We start from the raw sequence: 23,503 nt of genomic DNA, 5'->3' as shown, positions 1-23,503 counted from the left end.
ACAAGAATGGAGCGCGGGCCTCTCAGCAAGGTAGACCCAGGAAAAGGTGCGTCAAATCAGAGGTCATGAATCCTGCTGGCATATAAGTCTCTTATAGAATGTTAAGATGGAGCTCCTATAGCTGTGGAGGGTGTATTTATAATCGGACAGTGTACTATCACATGGGGCCTTACGCCATTTGCGTTCCTTGTGTCTGAGGTCTTGTTTCATCTTCTTAAGTTCAGGGGAAAACCACGGTTGTTTTCTTTTTAGGGTCGGTTTGATTATTTTGGTTGCTGGTGGGCAGAGTTTATTGGCTATTGTTTCTGTGATATTGTGCCATGTGAGAAGGGCTGAGTTCGGGTTAGAGACATCCAAGTTAGGTAGTTCTTTGGCTAGGTGTTCACTGAGCATGTCTGATGTGCAGGTTTTCCTGAAATGGATGGTAGAGTGGGTGTGTGGGGGGGTCAGGCATTCTTTTAACATAAAGGTGGTAGATATCAGTGAGTGGTCCGACCAGGGGACTGGGATGCATTCCGGAGCTATAGTGTGCGATAGGCTAGAGTTTATAAAGATGAGGTCAAGGGTATGTCCCACTCTGTGGGTGGGTTTGTCGATTATTTGTCTGAGGTCCATGGCTCTGAGGGTGGTGAGGAAGGCCTCACAGTTAGGTGAGGTCGGTGTGGAGTCGACGTGTAGGTTAAAGTCACCCAAGATCATAGCTGGGGAGTCCGTGTTTAGGTGTTTTACTATGGTTTCAATGATTGGGGAGGCATCAGTGTCCAACAGCCCTGGGGGGGCATATACCAATAGAATTTTAAGCTGATTGAACTTGAAGAGACCTAGCTCTAGTTTAGTGGAGGTCTTGATAGGATGAATGGAGAGCCTGAGCTCTTTTTTGGCTGCAAGAAGGCCACCTCCTTTTTTTTTTTGTCTGGGAAGAGAGAAGTTGTCATATATATGTAGTGGCAGTTGATTTATTAGTGCAATGTCTGAGTTTTTGAGCCAGGTTTCTGTGATGGCGCTGATGTCTGGCTTTGAGTCCAGGAGATAGTCATTGAGGATATGTGTTTTCTTTGTGAGTAATTGAGCGCTGAAGAGGGTTAGAGAGAATAGCGTGAGCCCTAGTAGCTGTGTGATGGGAGAGGTCATGATGGGGATAAGGCTTCTAGGTGAATGTCTCAGAGGCTGAAGTAGTGATTTAATGCGGATTAAGTGGCGGTGATATAAGATGGGGATAGGGTATACATTCAACATGCTTTTGGAAGAGTCTGGAATTCTGTTATGAGGTTAGTGTGATATTAAAGATGCTCTGTGATGGTCTCCGGGGGGGGGGGGGGGGGGGGGGGGATGAAGTTGTTTGGTTGGTTGCTTCGTCCCTCGGGATGACCGGAAACTAGATTGAGGTTTAATGTTGTTACGCTGGTTCCTAGACCATGTCAATTTAAGTGGGTTGGAGGAGAGAGGAGCGGCTGCAATCAACTTGTGACTTGCTCTGGTTAGAGGGAGGGAGAGCTATACAATAGGGTTTAAGGTGGGCGAAGGAGAGAGCTCTCGGCCCTGGTACACACGAAGGGGCGCACAAAGGGGCAGGCCCCTTTGTTGCGCTCCTTAGGGGCGCAACGCCTAGGAGTGTCGTGAGCCCTTTAAGGGCACTTTAGGTGACGTCGGGAGGTGGGCGGGTTTACCGCGTGTCCCTCCTGCGCTGGGCTGGTTTGGGGGTTCAGGTAGTTTTTGGTTGGTTTTTTTTCGGCGTGGGTCACTTGCCTCGCGGGAGGCCGAGGAGACGTCCGCTTCCCCTGACCCCGATGGGTCAACGCCAATCGCGTGGGGAGGAGGGCCGGCCAGGAAATGGCCGGCCTAGAAGCGTCGTGAGCCCTTTAAGGGCACTTTAGATAACGTCGGGAGGTGGGCGGGCTTACCGCCTGTCCCTCCTGCGCTGGGCTGGTTCGGGGGTCTGGGTATTTTTTTTTTGTTTTCGGCGTGGGTTGCTTGCCTCGCGGGAGGCCGAGGAGACGTCCGCTTACCCTGACCCCGATGGGTCAACGTCGATCACGCGGGGAGGAGGGCCGGCCGGGATAATAACAATCCACATCCTAGAACTACGCTTCCCAAAAATTCACAATTCATCATAGACTAAGGAAAGGCAGTACAGGATGATATTTCAGGGCTCTATCCCTACCAGCTGGGCTAAATGGTCTTTTTCTGATGTCACTTGGTACCCAAAGTGCTCTTCCATGATGTCAAGCCAGAAACAGCACCCTCTAAGGTTCATAGTTGTGCAAGGGACACCTAGATGGTGTGGTTGGCTCCCAGGCAAAGGAAACATCTATCTTGGGGATCCAGGATAGATATGACCCATTTGCATAGGAGGTACTTTTCTGCCTTTTTCCTTCTGTGGCAATGATCGAAATATTAACAAAACAATCAAATGACTTCCTAGGAAAGACCATGACTAATGCTACCTTGATGCATCAATGCTGATGCATGGCCATCAAAAAAATAGGAAAAAGAGTCAAAAATCTGACTAAAGAGACTAGAGAAGACCACAGATCCTCTCAGATAATGAACCTTGTACTCCTGGAAGCCAAAATTATCCCTTGCAAGCAGAAACGAGAGAAGGTCCATGACCACTGGGGTCTACAAAAGGAGCCTGAGTGGATGCACAGATATATAGTAGGATGCACATGCTCAGTGGGGCAAGTTCAAAACTTGTAGATGCTTTGAAGTCAAAGTTCCACGCTGGGCTCCATCTGATGATGTTACTCATATGTGAGGACTGGCATCCTGTTTGTCCTTGAAGAATGCTTGATGCCCTCCATTTATATCTATAATTTTTAGCCTCTTTATTAACCATAGTCCTAATGTGTCAATCTTCTTCAGCATTTGAATATACTAAAGTTGTCCATTGCTAATATGCCAGAATGTCAGCATTAGGGATGTGAATCGTTTTAGGACGATTAAAATTATCGTCCGATAATTTTAATATCGTCTTAAACCGTTATGGAACACAATACAATACAGATTCTAACGATTTATCGTTATAAATCGTTAGAATCGTGAGCCGGCACACTAAAACCCCCTAAAACCCACCCCCGACCCTTTAAATTAAATCCCCCACCCTCCCGAACCCCCCCCCAAATAACTTAAATAACCTGCGGGTCCAGCGGCGGTCCGGAACGGCAGCGGTCCGGAACGGGCTCCTGCTCTGAATCTTGTCGTCTTCAGCCGGCGCCATTTTCCAAAATGGCGCCGAAAATGGCGGCGGCCATAGACGAAAAAGATTGGACGGCAGGAGGTCCTTCCGGACCCCCGCTGGACTTTTGGCAAGTCTCGTGGGGGTCAGGAGGCCCCCCACAAGCTGGCCAAAAGTTCCTGGAGGTCCAGCGGGGGTCAGGGAGCGATTTCCCGCCGCGAATCGTTTTCGTACGGAAAATGGCGCCGGCAGGAGATCGACTGCAGGAGGTCGTTCAGCGAGGGTTCCGGCGCCTCGCTGAACGACCTCCTGCAGTCGATCTCCTGCCGGCGCCATTTTCCGTACGAAAACGATTCGCGGCGGGAAATCGCTCCCTGACCCCCGCTGGACCTCCAGGAACTTTTGGCCAGCTTGTGGGGGGCCTCCTGACCCCCACGAGACTTGCCAAAAGTCCAGCGGGGGTCCGGAAGGACCTCCTGCCGTCCAATCTTTTTCGTCTATGGCCGCCGCCATTTTCGGCGCCATTTTGGAAAATGGCGCCGGCTGAAGACGACAAGATTCAGAGCAGGAGCCCGTTCCGGACCGCTGCCGTTCCGGACCGCTGCTGGACCCGCAGGTTATTTAAGTTATTTGGTGGGGGATTTAATTTAAAGGGTCGGGGGTGGGTTTTAGGGGGTTTTAATGTGCCGGTTTTTCGATTTTTCGATTTTTCGATTTTTAACGATTTTTAACGATTTTTCACGATATTTTACCCCCCCAAACGGCAACAATACGATTCCCTCCCCCTCCCAGCCGAAAATCGATCGTTAAGACGATCGAGGACACGATTCACATCCCTAGTCAGCATAACTAAATTTCTCCTTTATATGGACTATCTAAAACACAATATTTCTTGTAAAGATCGCAAAATCTGTTCTTTGATTTAAGCAGATGGTGGGTTTTTCTGCCTATCTATTCCACACCATTAATCATTGTCATGTTTTTTTTTTTCTTACAGTAGCAACTAATTACATTTTATGCTTATCTCATTACCCACTGAATATCTTTGTTCTTAGCAGATGACATTTTCTCATATTTAAACAATGATATGCAAAACATGAAGAAAACTATATATGACAGTTAAAAAAAACCCCAAAAATCTACTTTGATAGTCTTAATTAGGTTACCTTTGTAAATTTACACTATACAGTGTCCCACATTTCTGCTTTTTAAACCCTTTCAATCAAAATGATGTGAGAGGAGAGCTATTTTTTTTTAGTTTTTGTTTCTCAGCCAGGGTTTATGCTTTCAAATTATTAATTCTAAACAAAGCTAGAAATACAGAGCATATAAATATTGAATATATATCAAAGCCTATTACACAAAATATATTCAATACATTTTATGTTTTTGGAGTGGCTAACTGAACAGTTTTACTTGCTTTAGGGCAGGGGTCCCCAACCACTGGTCCGCGGACCGGGACCGGGCCGTGGGAGTTTTTTGCCGGTCCGCGGCGCCGCCAAGTACCGGCAGGTGTGTCGCGCACTCCCGGTCTCTCCTGCTGCCGTTGCCGCCGGGCTGTCAGCACGTTTAAGCCCAGTGGGAACGGCAGTGGTGCTAGAAGAAGCTGTGGCACCCGCAGCTGGGCCTTTTCTTCTTCCCGCGCCTGCCCCCCTCCCGTGACCCGGAACAGGAAGTGATACACGGAGCGGTGCGCGGGAAGGAGAAAGAGCCGTGCCGCGTGATAAAGTAGCAGCGGCGGCTGCAGCGTCGGTCCCCGAGCAATAGAAGCAGCCGGTAATCGAGAAAGGAGACAGCAGCATGAGCCTCCCGCGGCCGATGGGATTCTTCTTTCTTGGCCTGCGGGAGTTGCTGCAGCTCCCATTTGTGCTCGGGGGGGAGAGAAGAGGAAGTGAGTGAGAGAAAGAGAGAGAAGCAGCCAGCCAGCCTGTGTGTGATTGACTGGTCAGAGAGCTGATGTGTGTGTGTATGTGAGAGACAATGAAAGTGATTGCTCAGGGAGATGACTGATGTGTATGTGAGAGTGTGAGACATTAGTCAGGGAGGTGACTGATGTGTGTGTTTGTGTGTGTGTGTGTGAGAGAGAAAAAGCATGGAAGTGAGAAGTCTGGGTATGTGGGAAAGCATGGGAGTGAGAAACCTGGGTTAGTGTGCATGCATGAGAGAGAGAGACTGCTTGGTAAGGTGACGGTGTGTGTGAGAGAAAAAGACTGGTGTGTGTGAATGTGAGAGAAAGTGATTATGGAAATGAGAAGCCTGTGCATGTGAAGAGAATGAGCATGGGAGTGAGAAACCTGGGTGTGTGTGAGACATCATGGGAGGGAGAAGCCTGTATATCTGAAAAAGAACATGGGAGTGAGAGACTGGTGAGTGTGTGTGTGTGTGTGTGAGAGAGAGAAAGAAAGTGATTATGGGAATGAGAAGCCTGTGCATGTGGAGAGAACAAGCATGGGAGTGAGAGACTGGTGAGTGAGTGTGTGTGTGTGTGTGTGTGTGTGTGTGTGTGTGAGAGAGAGAGAGAGGCAGAGAAAGTGATTATGAGAGTGAGAAGCCCATATATGTAAGTAGAACACGGGAGTGGGAAGCCTGTGTGTGTGTGTGTATGGCATGAGAGAAACTGTTCAGGAAGGTGACCGATGTGTGTGTGCCAAAGACTGTTTGAGAGATGATTGGTGTGTGAGAGACAGAAACTGGTCATGGGGGCATGATTGGTATGGTGTGTGTGTGTGAGAGACATGGGCACTAAGGAAGAGGACCATAAGTATAGAGCTTAGATTCTACTGCTGCTTCTGGTGTGTGCTACGGCCTGCATGGAAGACGAAAGGAGTAGGAGAGCTGCTGGAAGAGGTAAGTAAAGGTGGCTTTTTAAGTTTATTTTTCTTGACTGCCATTTTAATTGTGTGATGTCTGCTTTTTTGAAATATTTTATTGGTGTTTGGAGAATGTTTAATAGTTTTTATGAGTTTTTAATTGTTGGATGTTATTCTGTTCAAAGCTGTTTTGAAACATTTATTCTGCTTATTAGTATAGTTTTTGGGTACTTGCCAGGTTCTTATGGCCTGGATTGGCCACTGTTGGAAACAGGATGCTGGGCTTGATGGACCCTTGGTCTGACCCAGTATGGCATTTTCTTATGTTCTTACAATTATTTCTGTGTGGGGATCTATAGCTGCTTGCTAGTTCTGTTTTCCTAATAAGAGGTGTATTGGTTTTTAGGACCTGATTTAATATTTGTAGTGTTGCCTTTTCATAGATAGGGTTGCTCCTGTTTGAGTGTATTCCATAATACAGGTGTAACTGTGTGCGGATTAGTTTATGTGCATTACTACAGATCCTGGGAGTATGTTAGGTCGGTTCTGTGTCTGTTACCGAGATGAGATATTTTGCTAGCATGTAAGCGTTTGTATCGGTCTTATTTGTTGTGTTTTCTCAGAGGACATGCATTGGTGGTAAACTGCTGTCTTTTCATAAGTAGGGCTATTGAGCCTGGAAGTAGAAGGAGTTTGAGTTGCTGTTACTGAGATGTCACCAGAACCAGAATATCTTTTTTGTAGGGTGAGTTGTATGGGGAATGTCATAATTCTGCTTTACATCCATTATTGTGGGTCAGGGGGGTTCCCGTGGATACAAACTGTACTTTTACATCTAGCCCCGTGACGATCATGGGTCAGTGTGCCATGCATGTGAGAACCTATGGTGAGTTGAGTCACATTCACATTATAAATGTCATAATTAAATGATAAGTGTGCACTAAAATCCAACCCCCTCCATAACCCCGCCCCCATATGACCAAAGCCCTGCCCCTACCCCACCCCACCCTGCCGGGCCATGGAAAAATGATCTTGCTTGAAGCCGGTCCCCGGTGCAAAAAAGGTTGGGGACCACTGCTTTAGGGCATTCAAGTACAGTAGAAGCTGCTTACTTTTCCAATAATGAAACGCTTCAATTGTAAACACACACAGAGGAACGTAGGACAGCTTTATGATCAACATTATGGTATCTAATTAATGCATTACAGCAAAAGAAACAGCAATTGGTTTTGAATTTTGATAAACAAGATTACATACCTTGCATGTATTCAGAGAATATACTTTGGACCCAATTTAAACTCTTACAATGGACACATATCTCTTGCAAAAGGGGAATGCATGCACACAATGAAAAAGCTCAGTGGTCAGTCTGAATAACCAATTTAGTATTTTCAAGCAGTGGTTCTCAACTATTCATGACTACTGTACTCCCTTCAAGAATTTGATATCTCTTGTGTACATTCAGTTCAGAAAAAGCAAAACGTATTGCAAATACTAGAGTATACATTTGCAAATACTAGAGTATACTTTTCTCTACCTTGATTGTAGGTTTTTCCCTCTGTTTCTCCTCTGCTTTCACTGATCTGTCTTCTAACTTTGTTTCCTGGTTCTACTTTCTATTTTCTCTTTCCTTCCATATTTGTCTCATTAATTCACCCATCTCTCAGATCTTTTTCTTTTATCTCATTTCTCACCATCTTTCTTCAAATATTTCTCTCTGCTTTACCTCTCTCTTCCATTTCTCATCCTTCACCTCTTCATTTTCTAATCTTCCATTATTCTCTCTTCCTCTATTGAGTCCTTTATGCCCTCCACCTCACCATTGCTGGCTCTTAATCTCCCCTCTACCCATCTCTTATTCTCCATCTTCTCTCTGACTCTTTTCCCCGTACTTTCCAGCCCTTGATCTCTCTCCAGCACATCCCAAGCCTCCATCTTCTATTTCCAATACCTCTTTCCCCCCATTTTTCCCAGTTCTCCATCTCCCTTTCTTCCTATTAGTTTTTAGTCTCCCTTGATTGATCTCCTCCCACCCAGCCTTCTAAATACCAGCTCTTGACATCTCTTAACACTTCTCCCCATTTGTGTTTTCCAACTCCCAGTCTTATTTCCACTCTTTGTTCTCAACTTTCAGAAATCCATCTCCCTATCTTGGTCTCTCTCTTTCTCTCTCTCTCTCATGGCAACTGGATAGCAAAAGAGCAACCACCACAAGAACAGGAGTAGAGGGACTAAAGAAAGGCAGCTGGCCACTAGAACACAGATAGCAAAAGCACTATAGGGTCAGTGAAATTTCCATGCTTCCTGTTCTCACAGCTCCCTCTTCTTCCTAACCATGTGTAGGATTCCTGTCCAATCAAGAAGCCTATGTAGGCAATAGGGAAACAGGAGAAAGAAACAGCTATAGGAGTGGAAAGGAGAAATTACTACTTAAATGATAATTTCCTTTTCTTTAATTAGGACAGGTAGATCCAAAACCAGTGGGATGTACCAAAGCTACTCCCGAACAGGTTGGAAGGCTGCCTTCAGTTCAATCAACAACGCATATGCAAAGGTTGTATCCTCCCGGGCCTGCACATCCAGGCGGTAATGCCTGGAAAAAGCATGTAAGGAAGATCACATTGCAGCTTGGCAAATGTTGACAGGAGACAGCAGTCTAACCTCCACCCATGATACTGCCTGAGCCCTAGTGGAATGAGCCCTAACCGGACTAGGTAACAGCTGCTCAGAATCCACATACGCGGCCGTAATTACCTCCTTAATCGAGTGGGCTATTGTAGCCCGCAAAGCCGGGTCACCCTGTTTACTCCCACCATGGAGAACAAACAGCGATCCATCTTCCTGAAAGGTTTAGCAACCTCCAAATACCTCAAGATATGCCTCTTCACATCCAAGGGCCGTAACAGGCGATATTCCTCTGCATCTCTTTCCCTGTCCAGAAACAGCAGGGAAATTGACAGATTAAAGTGAAAATTCGAGATCACTTTTGGCAAAAAGGAACAGACGTATAGCCTCCGGATTCACCTGTAAAAACAGCTCCCAACAAGATAAGGCCTGCAGTTTGGATATTGTATGCGCAGAACAAATTGCCACAAGAAACACCATTTTCAAGGTTAGTAACCTCAAGAAAAGGTTATGCGCATTGATCGAAAAGTGGGGCTCGCCAAAAAATCCACAACTAGATTAAGACTCTACAAAGGCACAGGCAATTGCAAGGGAGGACCAAGATGCTTCACTCCTTTAAAGAAACGGGCCACATCTGGATGAGCCAACAAGGATCCACATTTCACCTGACCTTGGAAACAGGCAAGAACCACCACCTGTACCTTTAATGAATTAAGAGCCAACCTTTTATTCAATCCATCCTGCAAAAATTCCAAAATGAGTGGAATCTTAATGGAATGAGGAAGAACCCCCCTTGATGTTCACACAAAGCCTCAAACACTCACCAAACCCACATATAGGCTAAGCAAATGGAGAACTTTCGCATTCGGAGTAAAGTGGCAATCACCACAGTAGAATATCCACGCTTCAGCTACCAAGCCCTCTCAAGGGCCATACTGTAAGATAAAATCAAGTCAGATCTTCATGAAGAACAGGCTCTGCCGTAGCAATCCCTGTGAGATGGAAACTGGATGGGAGAATCCACCAGGAGTCTTCACAAATCTGCATACCACAGTCTTCTGGGCCAATCTAGTGCCACCAGAAGCACCAACCCTGTGTGCTTCTCGATTCTACAAATCATTCTACCCAACATGGGCCACGGGGGAAAGGCATACAGTAGCCTGCCCTCCGGCCACTCTTGCATGAGTGCTTTGATGGCCAAGGACTTTTGATCTCTCCTGCGACTGAAGAATTGAGAAACCTTTGCATTGCGAGAAATCAGCAGCAGGTCCAGAAACGGACAGCCCCAGCGATCCACTACTAGCTGAAATGCCTCGTTTGACAATTCCCATTCTCCTGTATCCAGACTCTGACTGCTGAGAATGTTGGCTCTTAAATTGTCTTTTCCTGCAATGTGTGAGGCTGAGATCTCCTGAAGATGCATTTCCACCCATTCCCTAAGTTGGGCTATTTCCTGTGACACTTGTAGCTCTTGGTTCCTCTCTGCCAATTGATGTAAGCCATTGTCGTTGCATTGTCTGACATTATCCAGCCTGCTCGATCCTGCAATCGGTCACCGAATCGCAAGCATGCCAACTGGACCGCATGGGCTTCCAGCCGATTGATGCTCTAGGGAGACTCTTCTGTACTCCAGCGCCTTCGCACTGTCAACTCCTGACAGTGAACTCCACAACCCTGAAGGCTTGCATATGTCGTGATTACTAGCCAGTCCAGTAATTTTAGATAAACCCCCTTTCTTAGATGATCCACTTATAGCCACCACTGCAGGTGCATGTAGACCTCCATTGGTAGGTGAAGCCGAATCAAATAGTCCTGAGACTATGGGCTCCAACGAGACATCAGTGTGCTAAATAGGAGACATATGCACCCTTGCCCACGGCACCACCTCCAGGGTCGCCACCATCAATCCGAGTACCTGTGGATAAGTCCACACTGTTGGAAATATTGTGTTTGTCAATATATGCACCTGCACCATCAGCTTCTGAATATAGCCCTCCGGCAGGAACACCATGCACTGCTTTGTTTCAAACCGAACACCGAGATACTCTATGACAGTGATGGCTGAAGATTGCTCTTGGCCAGGTTCACCAGCCAATCTAGCTCCTGCAACAAGGAAATCACCTTGTGCGAGAACTGAAGGTTCTCTTCCAGACTCTTGGCCCAAATCAGCCAATCATCTAAGTATGGGTGTATCAGAATCCCATCCTCTCTCAACTCCGCCACCACAATTACCTTGGAAAAGGTTCTGGGTGTAGTGGCCAAATGAAAAGGTAGCGCTCTAAACTGACAATGATGCCCCAAAACCACAAAATGCAGACATCATTGATGCTCTAGCCAGAGGGAATATGCAGGCGCGCCTTGGACAAGTCCAGAGACATCAGATACTCCCCTGACTGTAGTGCCATTATCACTGAGTGTAAGGTTTCCATGCAAAAACAAGTCATTCACAAATGATGGTTGATCCCCTTGAGATCTAGGATGGGGCAAAAAGAGCATTCATTCTTGTGCATAACAAAATAAATGGAATATCGACCCGTATTTTCTTGAGACATGGGCACTGGAACCACAGCCTGTAGGCTGAGGAGTCTTGACAACATACACTTTGCTGTCTGTCTCTTCTGTGGAGAGCTGCAGGGAGACACCATGAAAATGTCCCAAGGAAGAGTGCAAAACTCCAGTGCACAGTCATCTCTTATCACCACCAGAACACACTAGTCTGATGTGATTTCAACCCACCTCTGATAAACAAGAGAGAGCAACCCCCTATCTCCTATTCCCAGGGGTGGGTCACACATCTTCACTGGGAGGCTTGGGGGGCTCCACTACCCGGGCCTGCACCCTGACTGGGCTGCCTGAGATGAAAGGACTGAGACTTAACCAAAGGTCAAGTCCTCTGAAAAGCCGTTCCTCTGTAGGGTCGAAAACATTTGGATCCCCTAGTACGACCTCTCATGCTGAAGGAGCGCAGTCTGTTTCTTATCCTCTGGCAACTGAGAAACCTGGGACTCACCCCACTTATTGGCCATTTTCTCCAGTTCGCTTCCAAATGAGAGTGAGCCTTTAAAGGGCAACTTCGTAAGATTAGATTTTGAGATTGTTCAAGATTGTACAAGAAAAGCTTGACAAAGATCTGGTTGAAGACATTCAAAAGATGGGAAAGAAGGGAGAAGTGGTGATTGTTGGAGATTTTAATCTGCCGGATGTAGACTGGAGAATCCCTTCTGCAGAATCTAACAGTAATAGAGAAATAGTGGATGCCCTTAAGGGGCTCTGTTCAAACAAATGGTAATGGAACCCATGAGGGAGGGAGCTATACTCGATTTAGTTCTCACTAATGGAGATAATGTCTCTAATGTCCAGGTAGGTGCACACCTCGGCACCAGGGATCATCATACAGTATGGTTTCATATCACAAATAGGATACGGAGAAGTACCATGAAGACCCGAGTTTCGCAGTTCAAAAACACGGACTTTGATGAAATGGGGAAGTACCTGGAGGAAGAACTAGAAGGCTGGGAGAACAAGAGAGATGTGGAACAACAACGGACCAAACTTAAAGGAGCAATAACCAAGGCAACAAATCTATATGTTAGAAAAGTAAAGAAAAGCAAGAGAAAAATGAAACCTATCTGGTTCTCAAAGGAGGTGGCAGACAAAATAAAAGCTAAAAGAACAGCATTCAAGAAATATAAAGAATCATAAAGACAGGAGCACAAGCAAGAATATCTGGTGGAACTGAGGGAGACTAAGAAAGCAATCAAGAAAGCAAAAATTCAAGCGGAAGAAAGGATTACCAAAGATGTAAAGCGAGGTGACAAAACATTTTTCAGATACATCAGTGAAAGGAGAAAAGTCCAAAGTGGTATACTGAAATTGAAAGGTGAAAAGGATAGATGGGTGGAGACAGATAAAGAAATGGCAGAAATATTAAACGAATACTTCAGTTCGGTATTCACTAAAGAAGACCCCGGAGAAGGACAGACGCTAGTTAACAAGAAACTAGAGGGAAGCGGAATGGATGAAACTCCATTTATGGAAGAGAAGGTATGGAAAGAGCTAGGAAAACTGAAGGTGGACAAAGTCTTAGGGCCTGATGAGGTTCATCCCAGGATACTGAGGGAGCTCAGAGGTGTGCTGGCGGCTCCGCTGTGTGACCTGTTCAATAGTTCCCTGGAAACGGGAGTGGTACCGAGTGATTGGAGAAGAGCGACGGTGGTCCCGCTTCACAAGAGCGGGAACAGAGAGGAGGCTGGAAACTACAGGTTAGTTAGCCTCACCTCAGTGGTGGGAAAAGTATTGGAGTCGCTGCTGAAGGAAAGAACAGTGAACTATCTACAAGCAGCAGAATTGATGGACCAGAGGCAGCATGGTTTCACCAAGGGACGGTCCTGTCAGACAAATCTGATCGACTTTTTTGATTGGGTGACTAAGGAATTGGATCGAGAAAGAGTGCTCGATGTCATCTACTTGGATCTTAGCAAAGCTTTTGATACGGTCCCGCACAGGAGGCTTGTGAATAAAACGAGAAGCTTGAGTGTGAGTGCCAAGGTATAGCAAACTGGTTGAAGGACAGAAGACAATGTGTTACGGTAAATAGAACTTACTCTAAAGAGAGAGCAGTGATGAGCGGAGTGCCGCAAGGTTTGGTGTTGGGCCCGGTCCTGTTCAATATCTTTGTGAGCGACATCGCAGATGGGATAGAAGGTAAGGTTTGTCTATTTGCGGATGATACTAAGATCTGCAACAGAGTGGACATGCCAGAAGGAGTGGAGAGATTGAGACAGGATTTAAGGAAGCTCGAAGACTGGTCACAGTTATGGCAGCTGAGATTCAATGCCAAGAAGTGCAGTCATGCATATGGGCATGTGGAAATCCGAAAGAATTTTTTCGAAGGGGGGTGAAGGGCTGATGTGCATGGAGCAGGAGAGAGATCTGGGGGTGATAGTGTCTAACGATCTGAAGTCGTCAAAACAGTGTGACAAGGCGATAGTAAAGCCAGAAGAATGCTGTGCTGCATAGAGCGAGGAATTTCGAGTAAGAAAAGGGAAGTAATTATCCCCTTGTACAGGTCCTTGGTGAGACCTCACCTGGAGTACTGTGCTCAGTTCTGGAGACCGTATCTCCGAAGGGACAGCGACAGGATGGAGGCGGTCCAGAGAAGGGTGACCAAAAAGGTGGATGGTCTTCATCAAATGACTTATGAGGAGAGACTGAAGAATCTAAATATGTATACCCTGGAGGAAAAGAGGAACAGGGGTGATATGATACAGACGTTCAGATACTTGTTTTAATGATCCAAAGTCAACAACAAACCTTTTCCGTCGGAAAAAAGAATCAGCAGAATCAGGGGTCACGATTTAAAACTCCAGGGCGGAAGACTCAGAACCAATGTCAGGAAGTATTTCTTCAAGGAGAGGGTGGTGGATGCCTGGAACACCCTTCCGGAGGAAGAGGTAAAGACCAAAACTGTGAAAGATTTCAAAGGGGTGTGGGATAAACACTGTGGATCCATAAAGCCTGGAGGATGGGAATGAAGGGAAGAGGTATGGGGGTGGCTTGCGGGGATGACGGCTACTACCTGGTGATTAATATCCTTATTCAATAAATATTCACACGGTTAATGAGACTCCAACATTGCTCTATGCTTCAACGGCAAGAGGAAACATGGAAAAGAGGATTTCCATTCAGGCAACAACCAACAATGCTCTATGCTTCAACGGCAAGAGGAAATGTGGAAAAGAGGATTGCATTCAGGCAACAACCAACAAGGTAGCACAGTCTGGGTAAACAAATAAGCATGGGAGTAGTTTGCTTGCTGCGGCGGTTACTACCCCAAACCAATTAAGCCTGATACTTCACTTTCAATGCATATCCAGCATAAATCTCTGCTTCAACATTATCTCTGCTTCAATGGCAGGGGGGAATGAAGATAAGAGGATTTACATTCAGACAACAACCAACAAGGACTGAATTGCACAGTCTGGGTAAACAAATAAGTGTGGGAGTAGCTTGCTTGCGGCGGTTACTACCCCGAACCAATTTAAGCCTGTTTCTTCACTTGAAAAGCATATTCAGCACAACTCACTGCTTCAACAGCAGGGGAATGAAGAAAAGAGGATTTATATTCAGACAACAACAAAGGACTGAATTGCACAGTCTGGGTAAACAAGCGTGGGAGTAGCTTGCTTATTGCAGCGATTACTACCCCTAACAAATTAAGCCTGATACTTCACTTTGAATGCATATCCAGCGCAGCTAACTGCGTCAACGGCAGGGGGAATGAAGAAATAGGATTTACATCCAGCCAAAATCTAACAAAGCACTGATCTGAGCAGTATGAGTATACAAACATTGGGTATCTTGCTCGATACGAAGGTTACTACCCTCAAACATTAAGCCTTATACTTCACTTTGATACAGCTCCAACACTGCTCTCTGCATCAATGGCAGGGGTGGAAGGAAATTAGAATCAAAAAGCTACCAATAAGGGCCCTGAACTCAGCGGTTGGAGTAACAGATAAGTATGAGAAAATACGTGTGAAAGCTTGCTGGGCAGACTGGATGGGCCTATTGGTATTCTTCTGCCATCATTTCTATGTTTCTATGTATTGGCCAACCAATTTCTCAGCCTTAACTGACACCTGGCTGCTATTACCGAAGCTACCCCTCTGGCCAAAGTATGGACGAAATTACAGTCTGCTGGTTCCATCACTGCCCTGGAATTCACACCACTTCCTCAGAAAGAAGTAAACAAGAGCAAGCCACCAGGGAACAAGAAGCTATTTGCAAATTCATTCCCATTGCTTCAAAAAGCCTGCTTAGGATGGCCTCAGTTCTCCTATCCTGTGCATCCTTCAATGCTGCTCCTCCTTCTACGGGGATAGTCATCCGCTTGGTAACAGCACACACAAGCACATACATTTTTGGAAACCGCAATTGTTCTCTTGCCACTGGATCCAGGGAGTACAATCCTTCCAAGGCTCATCCCCATTTAAAATTAGCTTTTGGGTTGCCCCAATCAAGATCAATCAATTCTTAATGCCCTCCATAATAGGAAAGAAACATGAGGCTTTATGCAAATAAATCAAAATGGGATCTTTCTTTGGCTCAGACATGGATTCAGCTCCCAGTACTCCTAGTATCTTCAGTGTCTGGGAAATCAGAGCCGGTAACTAATTTCTATAAATGAACTGCAACATAGTTCTATATGGCTCCAATTCTGAAGGAATTTCCCCATCCTCCATGGAGTAAGAATCAGCTTCATCATCTGTGCCATCTGGGTCCCTATCGGGGAGACCTGCAGCAGATCTAGGCATACTCCAATACTTACCTACAGCACCAGGCATGCAGGATTTCTCCACCTGCATTCCGGACCTGTTAAGATTGGCTGGGGCCAAGGACTGCGCCTGAAGAAAAGAAAGCAGTCCTTGAAAAAATTCTACCCATGAAAAGGCAGAGGGATCCATGCCAAAACCAGGGGGCATCTGTCCTATTCCCACTGAACTAACTTCCCCCCACTGATGAACCAGTTAGGGGAGCTCCAAAATTAGGCGACCCCTCTGACAGCTCTTTTCTCATTCCTGCATCGCGCTTAGTAAAATCAGACAAAGGCAATTTCCCCTGAGTCTCCAAACAGCGCTGACACAAGTTAGAGGGAACGTCAGCCTGGGATGCCCGAATATGACAAGCAGCACAGAGGGTAAGGTGATTAGGTTTCTTTGCTATAGACACTCAGTCTGCCAATACACTTTAATTTATTATATTTAAAATTTTAAAAAAGTAAGGACTGATGATTATATAAGACCCTGTAAGTCTGTTGATGGAACATCATTACGTTCTAAAGACCAAAAGTGTGGTATGATAGTCCCTGATATAAATTGATATTTTTTTTTATTATTACTTGTCCTTTTGCAATATGTTTTGAATTATACTTTGATTATTTCATTTTGCTATATATTGGGCTTTTTTGTGTGTGAATACGCTTTAATAGGCATCTGATAAGAGTGCATCCAGCTGTATTCGCATTGCAAAAAACTAGGCGCCCAAAAATTAGGCGTTCAACACCGTGCCTTGAGCACCCAAAAACTTGAGCTCCCATGAGGCACTCAGATAACATGTTTAAATAAGCATATGCGTATGAACGCCCAGGTAGACGCCCCCTATGCACCCAACTAAGAGCACAAGTGGACGTACAACTGGACGCACAAACATGAACTAATGGAACTGAAGAGGGCAGTCTTATGCACAGGATAAAACGCTGCCGTGGCCTACCACTAGGCGAACAAGAAAAGCCTGAGAGAGGGGCCTAGCCAAAAAGGCTGCTCAACCCGCTAGGCTGCTCACATCCCCTAAGCTCTCCTGGAGGCGGGAACGAACATCGGATCGGCACGCCAAGCACGGAGACTGGAAGAGAGAGCAATCCCTTCAAAACTCTGTTCTTCTCTCTCTTTTTTTTTTTTTAATAATTACTCTTTATCTGAGTTCAGCTTGTCCCTGCTGAGTACAAGGTCAGTCTCCAGCTGCGAGGGGAGAGGGCTAGGACCTTCACGACCTCACTTGGCTTCCTGCACCCACACTTGCCTTTAAGTTTTTTTAAGCTAAGTCCAAGCCGGCTGAAAAAACCAAGGCACTCAATCTGAGGGAGGAATCCAAAGATATCACCTCAGAAATTCTGAACTGAAGGAGGGACCATAAGGTATCACAACAGGAGAGCGGGATGTAATAAATCTCCTCCTTTTCTCCTTTGAAAATCTTTTTAAGCAATCCCCAGTAGGGAGACGGAAAATACTGGCGGGCTGAAGTAAGTGCAGGAGTATATATATATTGTGATGTCAGGTTTGCTCCGTCTCCATCTGCTGGTAGAGGTGTAAAACCCACTGGTTTTGGATCACCTGTCTGTATGCTAAGAAACAGCACTTTCACTACCCCACTGCTGTCTCTGTGTTCATTCCTCAGCCAGCTGCCTCTTTTGCTCTTCTTGTACTAGCGAAAACAGCCTTGGAGTCCTCCCCATCCTGTGCTGCAAGAGTAATGCCACATACCTCCATTTTACTTCTCCAGGTCAGAATATGGCAGCCCAAGATCTCCCTTTTAAAATTACCACACTGTTGGACTGTTTTCCACAATTCAGGTGCTCCTTTCCTGTGTGATGTGGTGGTCCTGGTTGTGAACCCACTGACAGGTTTCCAAGTACCCCTGCTTAAGAACCATCATCCCATCACATTTCTTCTCTCCAGAGATATGAACCAGCCACCAGCATTTTAACCAGATGCTAAGTGATTTATTCAGAAAGTGATTCATCAATAAATGCAAAAAAAACTTACCAAATTAAAAAAATTGCGTTTAATCTGGCGAATGACTCCAGGGAATGCTGGCCTCAATAACTCCTGGCAACTGAATGGCCAAGAGCTGTACATGGGATCCATTTCTATGTTATTCACCCACTAGAAAAACAAATTAGGAAAAGCAGCTGGTCAAACACATCAAAAGCTAAAAATGACAAAGGAAAAATAACTTTGAACAACACAGCATTTAATGCAATTAGTCATGAGCGATAATTTCATTTCTACAAATTTTCCTCATGTTATGCCTCCCCATCCACAAACTTAAGCTATAAAAGTTACGTTAATAGGGCCCTCCATGTTGAAGTCCCTTGTTAAATGAAATAGTGCCTGGCTGTCTTTCTGAAAATCATCATCATGCAGTCATGTGCTCCAAGATGAAAGCTATTAAGTCATCTGCATTTATATGTTTTAAAAAAAGATGCCATGGGTCCTGGCCAGTATCAGTTGTGCTCACAAAAAGTCCCAGATTTCAGTGCAAATTAATATTTGGTGCTGTTTTATAAGAATCAAAAAGTAACTGCCCACAGCTGGTACTGGGACCTATCATGAGTGTGATGAATCCAAGCCCCTCGGGCTCTTCAGCTGTCATGCAACATACATGAAATTTCAGCTTACTCCAAAATTATTATTGGGCAGCAGTGATAACCGAAATTTCTTTTAAAAAGGCAGTCAGCCATCAGTGGGAAGCGCCACCCTAAAGTTTCTAAATATAACAGGCCAAATATATTTAGCTTACGTTATTAGGTTAATAAAGAACATTTCTAAGTTTTTGCACTACTGACAACCTTTTAATATTCTGCGTTTTCAAACAGTTTCAGAGATCAGTTCTCTCTCTTGCAGACACGTTATACACAGCTAGTTTCTGTGTGATATGTCAAAAATATCTTTCCTTGTTATGAGGTAGTAGAAATATTGCTTTTCAATGAAAGATTTGCTATGGTTTGGGTTTTTGGTTTTGTTTTTTTTATAAAAAGTACTATTTGTTTACAGGAGTCAGTCTGTCAAAATCTATTAGCTATAATAAATAGATTTCAGCATGAACACGGGCTTAAACTTTTCTACAAGTAATTTTCTGTTGCCTGTCAATATTTATTGTAAATGTAATTTAAAAGAAAGGTCTTAAACATGGAAACAAAATTTCACAGTCTCCGTTTTTTGCCAGTCTTTTGATTTGCAAGTTATCCTAGTGCAACTTTCTCTTTCTATTGTCCAACATCTTTGCAAGATGGATGAAGGTGGTGAATATTGGAGAAATTACTTACCTGATAATTTAGTTTTCCTTAGTGTAGACAGATGGACTCAGGACCAATGGGTATAGTGTACTCCTGATAGCAGTTGGAGACAGATCAGATTTCAATCTGACGTCAGCCCTAGTACATATAGCCCTGCAGGAAGTACAGCTCTTCAGTATTCTCCTCGAAAAGCATTGTGGATATATGCATGACTGAATAATTTGAATAACCTGATTAACTTTATAACTTGAATAACTTGATTAACTTTATAACTTGGTTAACTTAATTTGAACCGGTTGAATTGGTTATAGCTGGAGACCGCCAGTACCCTCAACCGAGAAACATCGACACCCGGTAGGATGGGTGTCCCAGCTGAAGGAAAGCATGGCTAACACATGAATCACTCGCTCCCGGGGATGTCACCCGAGAATTCCATGAGTAACGGCAGCCATGGGTGGGATGCTGAGTCCATCTGTCTACACTAAGGAAAACAAAATTATCAGGTAAGTAATTTCTCCATTTCCTAGCGTGTATCAGATGGACTCAGGACCAACAGAATGTATAAAAGCTACTCCCGAAATGGGTGGGAGGCTGCCCGTGACCCATTTAGTACTGCCCTTGCAAATGCTGTGCCCTCCAGAGCCTGAACATCCAGGCGGTAAAAAGTGGAGAAGGTGTGGATGGAAGACCATGTCGCCGCCCTGCAGATCTCGGCGGGTGACAGCATCTTGGTTTCCGCCCAGGACACTGCCTGGGCTCTAGTAGAATGGGCCTTGACTTGTAAAGGCGGTGGCTTGCCTACTTCTACGTAGGCTGCCTTGATGACTTCTTTGATCCAGCGGGCTATGGTTGCTCGCGAGGCCGCTTCCCCTTGCTTCTTCCCGCTGTGAAGGACGAATAGATGGTCCGTCTTTCTTACGGATTCCGATCTTTCCAGGTATCAAACTAGGAGCCTGCCGACGTTGAGATGGCATAGACTTCGAGCCTCTTCCGAATTCTTATGCTCATGTGGCGATGGTAGCAAGATGGTTTGGTTGAGATGGAAGTGAGACACCACTTTGGGGAGGAACAACGGAACTGTGCGTAACTGAATGGTTCCCGGGGTGAGTCTGAGGAACGGCTCTCGGCAGGACACTGCTTGTAGCTCGGATATACGACGGGCCAAACAGACTGCCAGCAGGAAGGCTGTCTTCAACGTTAATAGTCGGAGAGACAGGTCGCGGAGAGGTCTGAAGGAGGTTCCTACTAGGAAATCTAGGACCAGGTTGAGGTTCCACTTTATGGGGAGGTCGGATCTGCTTGACTCCTTTCAGAAAGCAGGAGACATCTGGGTGAGAGGCTATGCTGCCGCTCTCGCTCTTGGTTCCGAAGGATGACAATGCGGCCACCTGTACCTTGATGGAGTTGAGAGACAATCCCTTCTGTAGGCCGTTCTGCAGGAATTCCAAAATCGCAGGAATTTTGACTGAGCGTGGTATGATGTCGCGGTCCTCACACCAGGCTTCGAATATTCTCCAAATCCTTATGTATGTTAGGGATGTGGAGAACTTGCGTGCTTGGAGTAGGGTGTCAATTACTGCCCCTGAGTATCCACTCTTCCTTAGGCGAGTCCTCTCAATGGCCAGACCATAAGAGAGAATCAAGCTGGATCCTCATGGAGGATCGGTCCCTGTTGGAGCAGGTCTCTGTGCGGAGGTAGCGGAAAAGGGCTCCCTGTCAGCAGTCTTCGCATGTCTGTGTACCACGGTCTTCTTGGCCAGTCCGGGGCAACTAGTAGAACTTGTCCCCTGTGGTGTTCTATCTTGTGGATGATTGCGCCCGATAGGGGCCACGGCAGGAAGGCATATAACAGAGCCTCCTGTGGCCAGGTCTGTACCAGGGTATCGATTCTCTGAGACTGGGGTTCCTGCCTGCTGCTGACGAAACTGGGCACTTGAGCGTTGGACCGGTTTGCCAGAAGGTCCATGGTTGGTGTTCCCCAACTGTTTACTATCAATTGGAATGCTGTGGTCGACAGCCTCCATTCTTCTGGGTCTAGACTTTCTCTGCTGAGGTAATCCGCAGCGACGTTGTCTTTCCCGGCGATGTGGACGGCAGAGATCTCTTGAAGATTCGCTTCCGCCCATGACATTAGGAGATCTATTTCCAGGGACACCTGTTGGCTTCTGGTTCCTTCCTGACGGTTGATGAAGGCCACTGTTGTGGCGTTGTCTGACATTACTCTGACCACTTTGTCTCGGAGTCTGTGAACGAACCGTAGGCAGGCTAGTCTGACTGCCCAGGCTTCTAGGTGATTGATGTTCCATCCCAACTCTTCTTTGTTCCATTGCCCTTGGGCGGTTAGCTCCTGGCAGTGTGCTCCCCATCCTCATAGGCTGGCATCCGTGGTGAGCAGAATCCAGGTTGGTGAGGATAGTCTCGTTCCCTGGCTCAGATGGCCTTCTGTAGCCATCCAGGGATGTAAGGAACTCTCTCGGTTGTATTGCCCTTATTACCGAGCGTAGGGTTTCCATGCGGAAGCCAGGAATCTTCAGGTGACGGTTGACCGCCTTGAGGTCCAGGATGGGTCTGAACGTTCCTCGTTTCTTGGGGACAATAAAATAGATGGAATAATGTCCAGGATTTATTTGTTGTGGAGGCCCCGGTGTTATAGCCTCTAAGGCTAGCAATCTGGTCAGTGTAGCTTCCACTGCCATCCTCTTGGAAGGGTCGTGGCAGGGGGATTCCACAAACGTGTCCGGAGGGAGGTGGTGGAAATCCAGGTAATATCCCTCTTGATTGATGGATAGGACCCACTTGTCCGAGGTTATCTTGACCCATCTTTGGTAGAATAGGGCAAGTCTGCCCCCTATGGCTTCTTCTTTTGGACGGATTGGCTGATTTTCATTGTGGGGTGCGGCTGGGGCCTGGGCCCGAGCTGGCTCCCCTTTTGTTGTGCTTGTTCCGAAAGGACTGGCTTTGGCCTGCAGGGCAGGCCGCTTCATATGTGCTTCTATATGGGTTGAAGCACTGTGATCCTCTGCCCCTGGAGGTTCGGGGGAAGGATCGCTGGTTTCTCTTATTCCTGTCCTCCGGAAGCCGCAGCAGTGGGGACTCGCCCCATTTGTTGGCTAGTTTCTCTAGTTCGCTTCCAAACAGGAGTGTTCCCTTGAAAGGCATCCTTGTTAGTCTCGTTTTGGAGAATGCATCGGCCGACCAGTTTCGGAGCCAGAGTTGTCTTCTGGCTGCCACGGCGTATGACACGCCTCTAGCTGCGGTGCGCACCAGATCAGAAGCGGCGTCCACGAGGAATGATACTGCTGGTTCCAGGGCCTCCCCAGGAGTGTTGTTCCTGGTCTGTAATAAGCAGGCGCGTGTCACCACGGCACAGCAGGCTGCGATCTGTAAAGACATAGCGGAGACGTGAAAGGACTGTTTGAGGATAGATTCCAGACGTCTGTCTTGGGCATCCTTGAGTGCTGCTCCTCCCTCCACCTGGATAGTAGTGCGCTTTGAGACCGCACAGACCAAGGCATCCACTTTCAGAATGCCAGGAGATCTTTGGCGGCTGGGTCCAGAAGGTACATGGCTGCCAGAGCCCGCCCCCCCCCCTTTGAACGTAGTTTCCGGGGCATCCCATTCCAGGTCAATTAGTTGCTGGATGGCTTGTAATAGTGGGAAATGGCGGGAGGTCTGACGGAGTCTCTCTAGTAGGGGGTTCATCTTAGGTTCCCCCGAAGCACTTGTGCCCGGGATAGCAAGCTCTTTTAAGCTGTGTGTGACCAGGTCTGGAAGCTCGTCCTTGGTTCGGTGGGGCTCTGTCCCCGAAGGGAGTTCCCCTTCTTCCAGGGGTTCTGAATCCTCATCCGAGTTGTCCGTGTCCCCGAAGGTGGGGCTTCTGGGCGGTGGGATCACTTCCCTGGGCATAGAGGATCCCGGGATGTTGAGCTCCTCTGGTGGAGCCTGTGGCCGTTTTATAAGAGGTCCCGCTTGCATGTGGACAAAGGTATACAGACCTTTGAAGAATTCCACCCAGGAGATAGATGCTGGGTCTAGACTAAGGGGCGCCGTGTCCCTGGGGAGCCCAGTTTGAGGGGGGGGTCCCGCTGAGCAATGCTAGGTCTGGCATACTGCTCGAGAGGCTGGAACTCGGTACCGGCTGGGGAGGGCCTTGAGTTGGATCCCCTAGGGCCTCTTCGCACTGTATACACAGGGCCATGGCCTCCTCATGCTGTGCAGCTCTAATGTGGCATGCTGGGCAAAGGCCCTGAGCCTTGAGTTTCTTTTCCAGTGGTGCCATGGCTTGTGCGCGTAACATACAGTTGTGCGCGTAGGTTT

The 23,503-nt window shown here is 46.6% G+C and overlaps 1 protein-coding gene across 3 annotated transcripts in view; it reads right to left on the bottom strand.

The window, feature by feature from the left end:
• UGGT2 (UDP-glucose glycoprotein glucosyltransferase 2) overlaps positions 1–23,503 on the bottom strand; it is a 1,031,439-nt gene that overhangs the window by 651,666 nt on the left and 356,270 nt on the right. For all 3 annotated transcript variants that reach the window (XM_029604715.1, XM_029604718.1, XM_029604716.1), the window contains exon 13: positions 17,934–18,053. In XM_029604715.1, coding sequence (XP_029460575.1) covers positions 17,934–18,053 — 120 coding nt within the window. The remainder of the gene's footprint in view (positions 1–17,933; positions 18,054–23,503) is intronic.

The sequence above is a fragment of the Rhinatrema bivittatum genome, chromosome 5, assembly GCF_901001135.1.
Source record: "Rhinatrema bivittatum chromosome 5, aRhiBiv1.1, whole genome shotgun sequence".
Classification (NCBI taxonomy): Eukaryota; Metazoa; Chordata; class Amphibia; order Gymnophiona; family Rhinatrematidae; genus Rhinatrema; species Rhinatrema bivittatum.
Note: the sequence above shows the minus strand (reverse complement) of the source record. Positions and strands in the feature narration are given on the sequence as shown.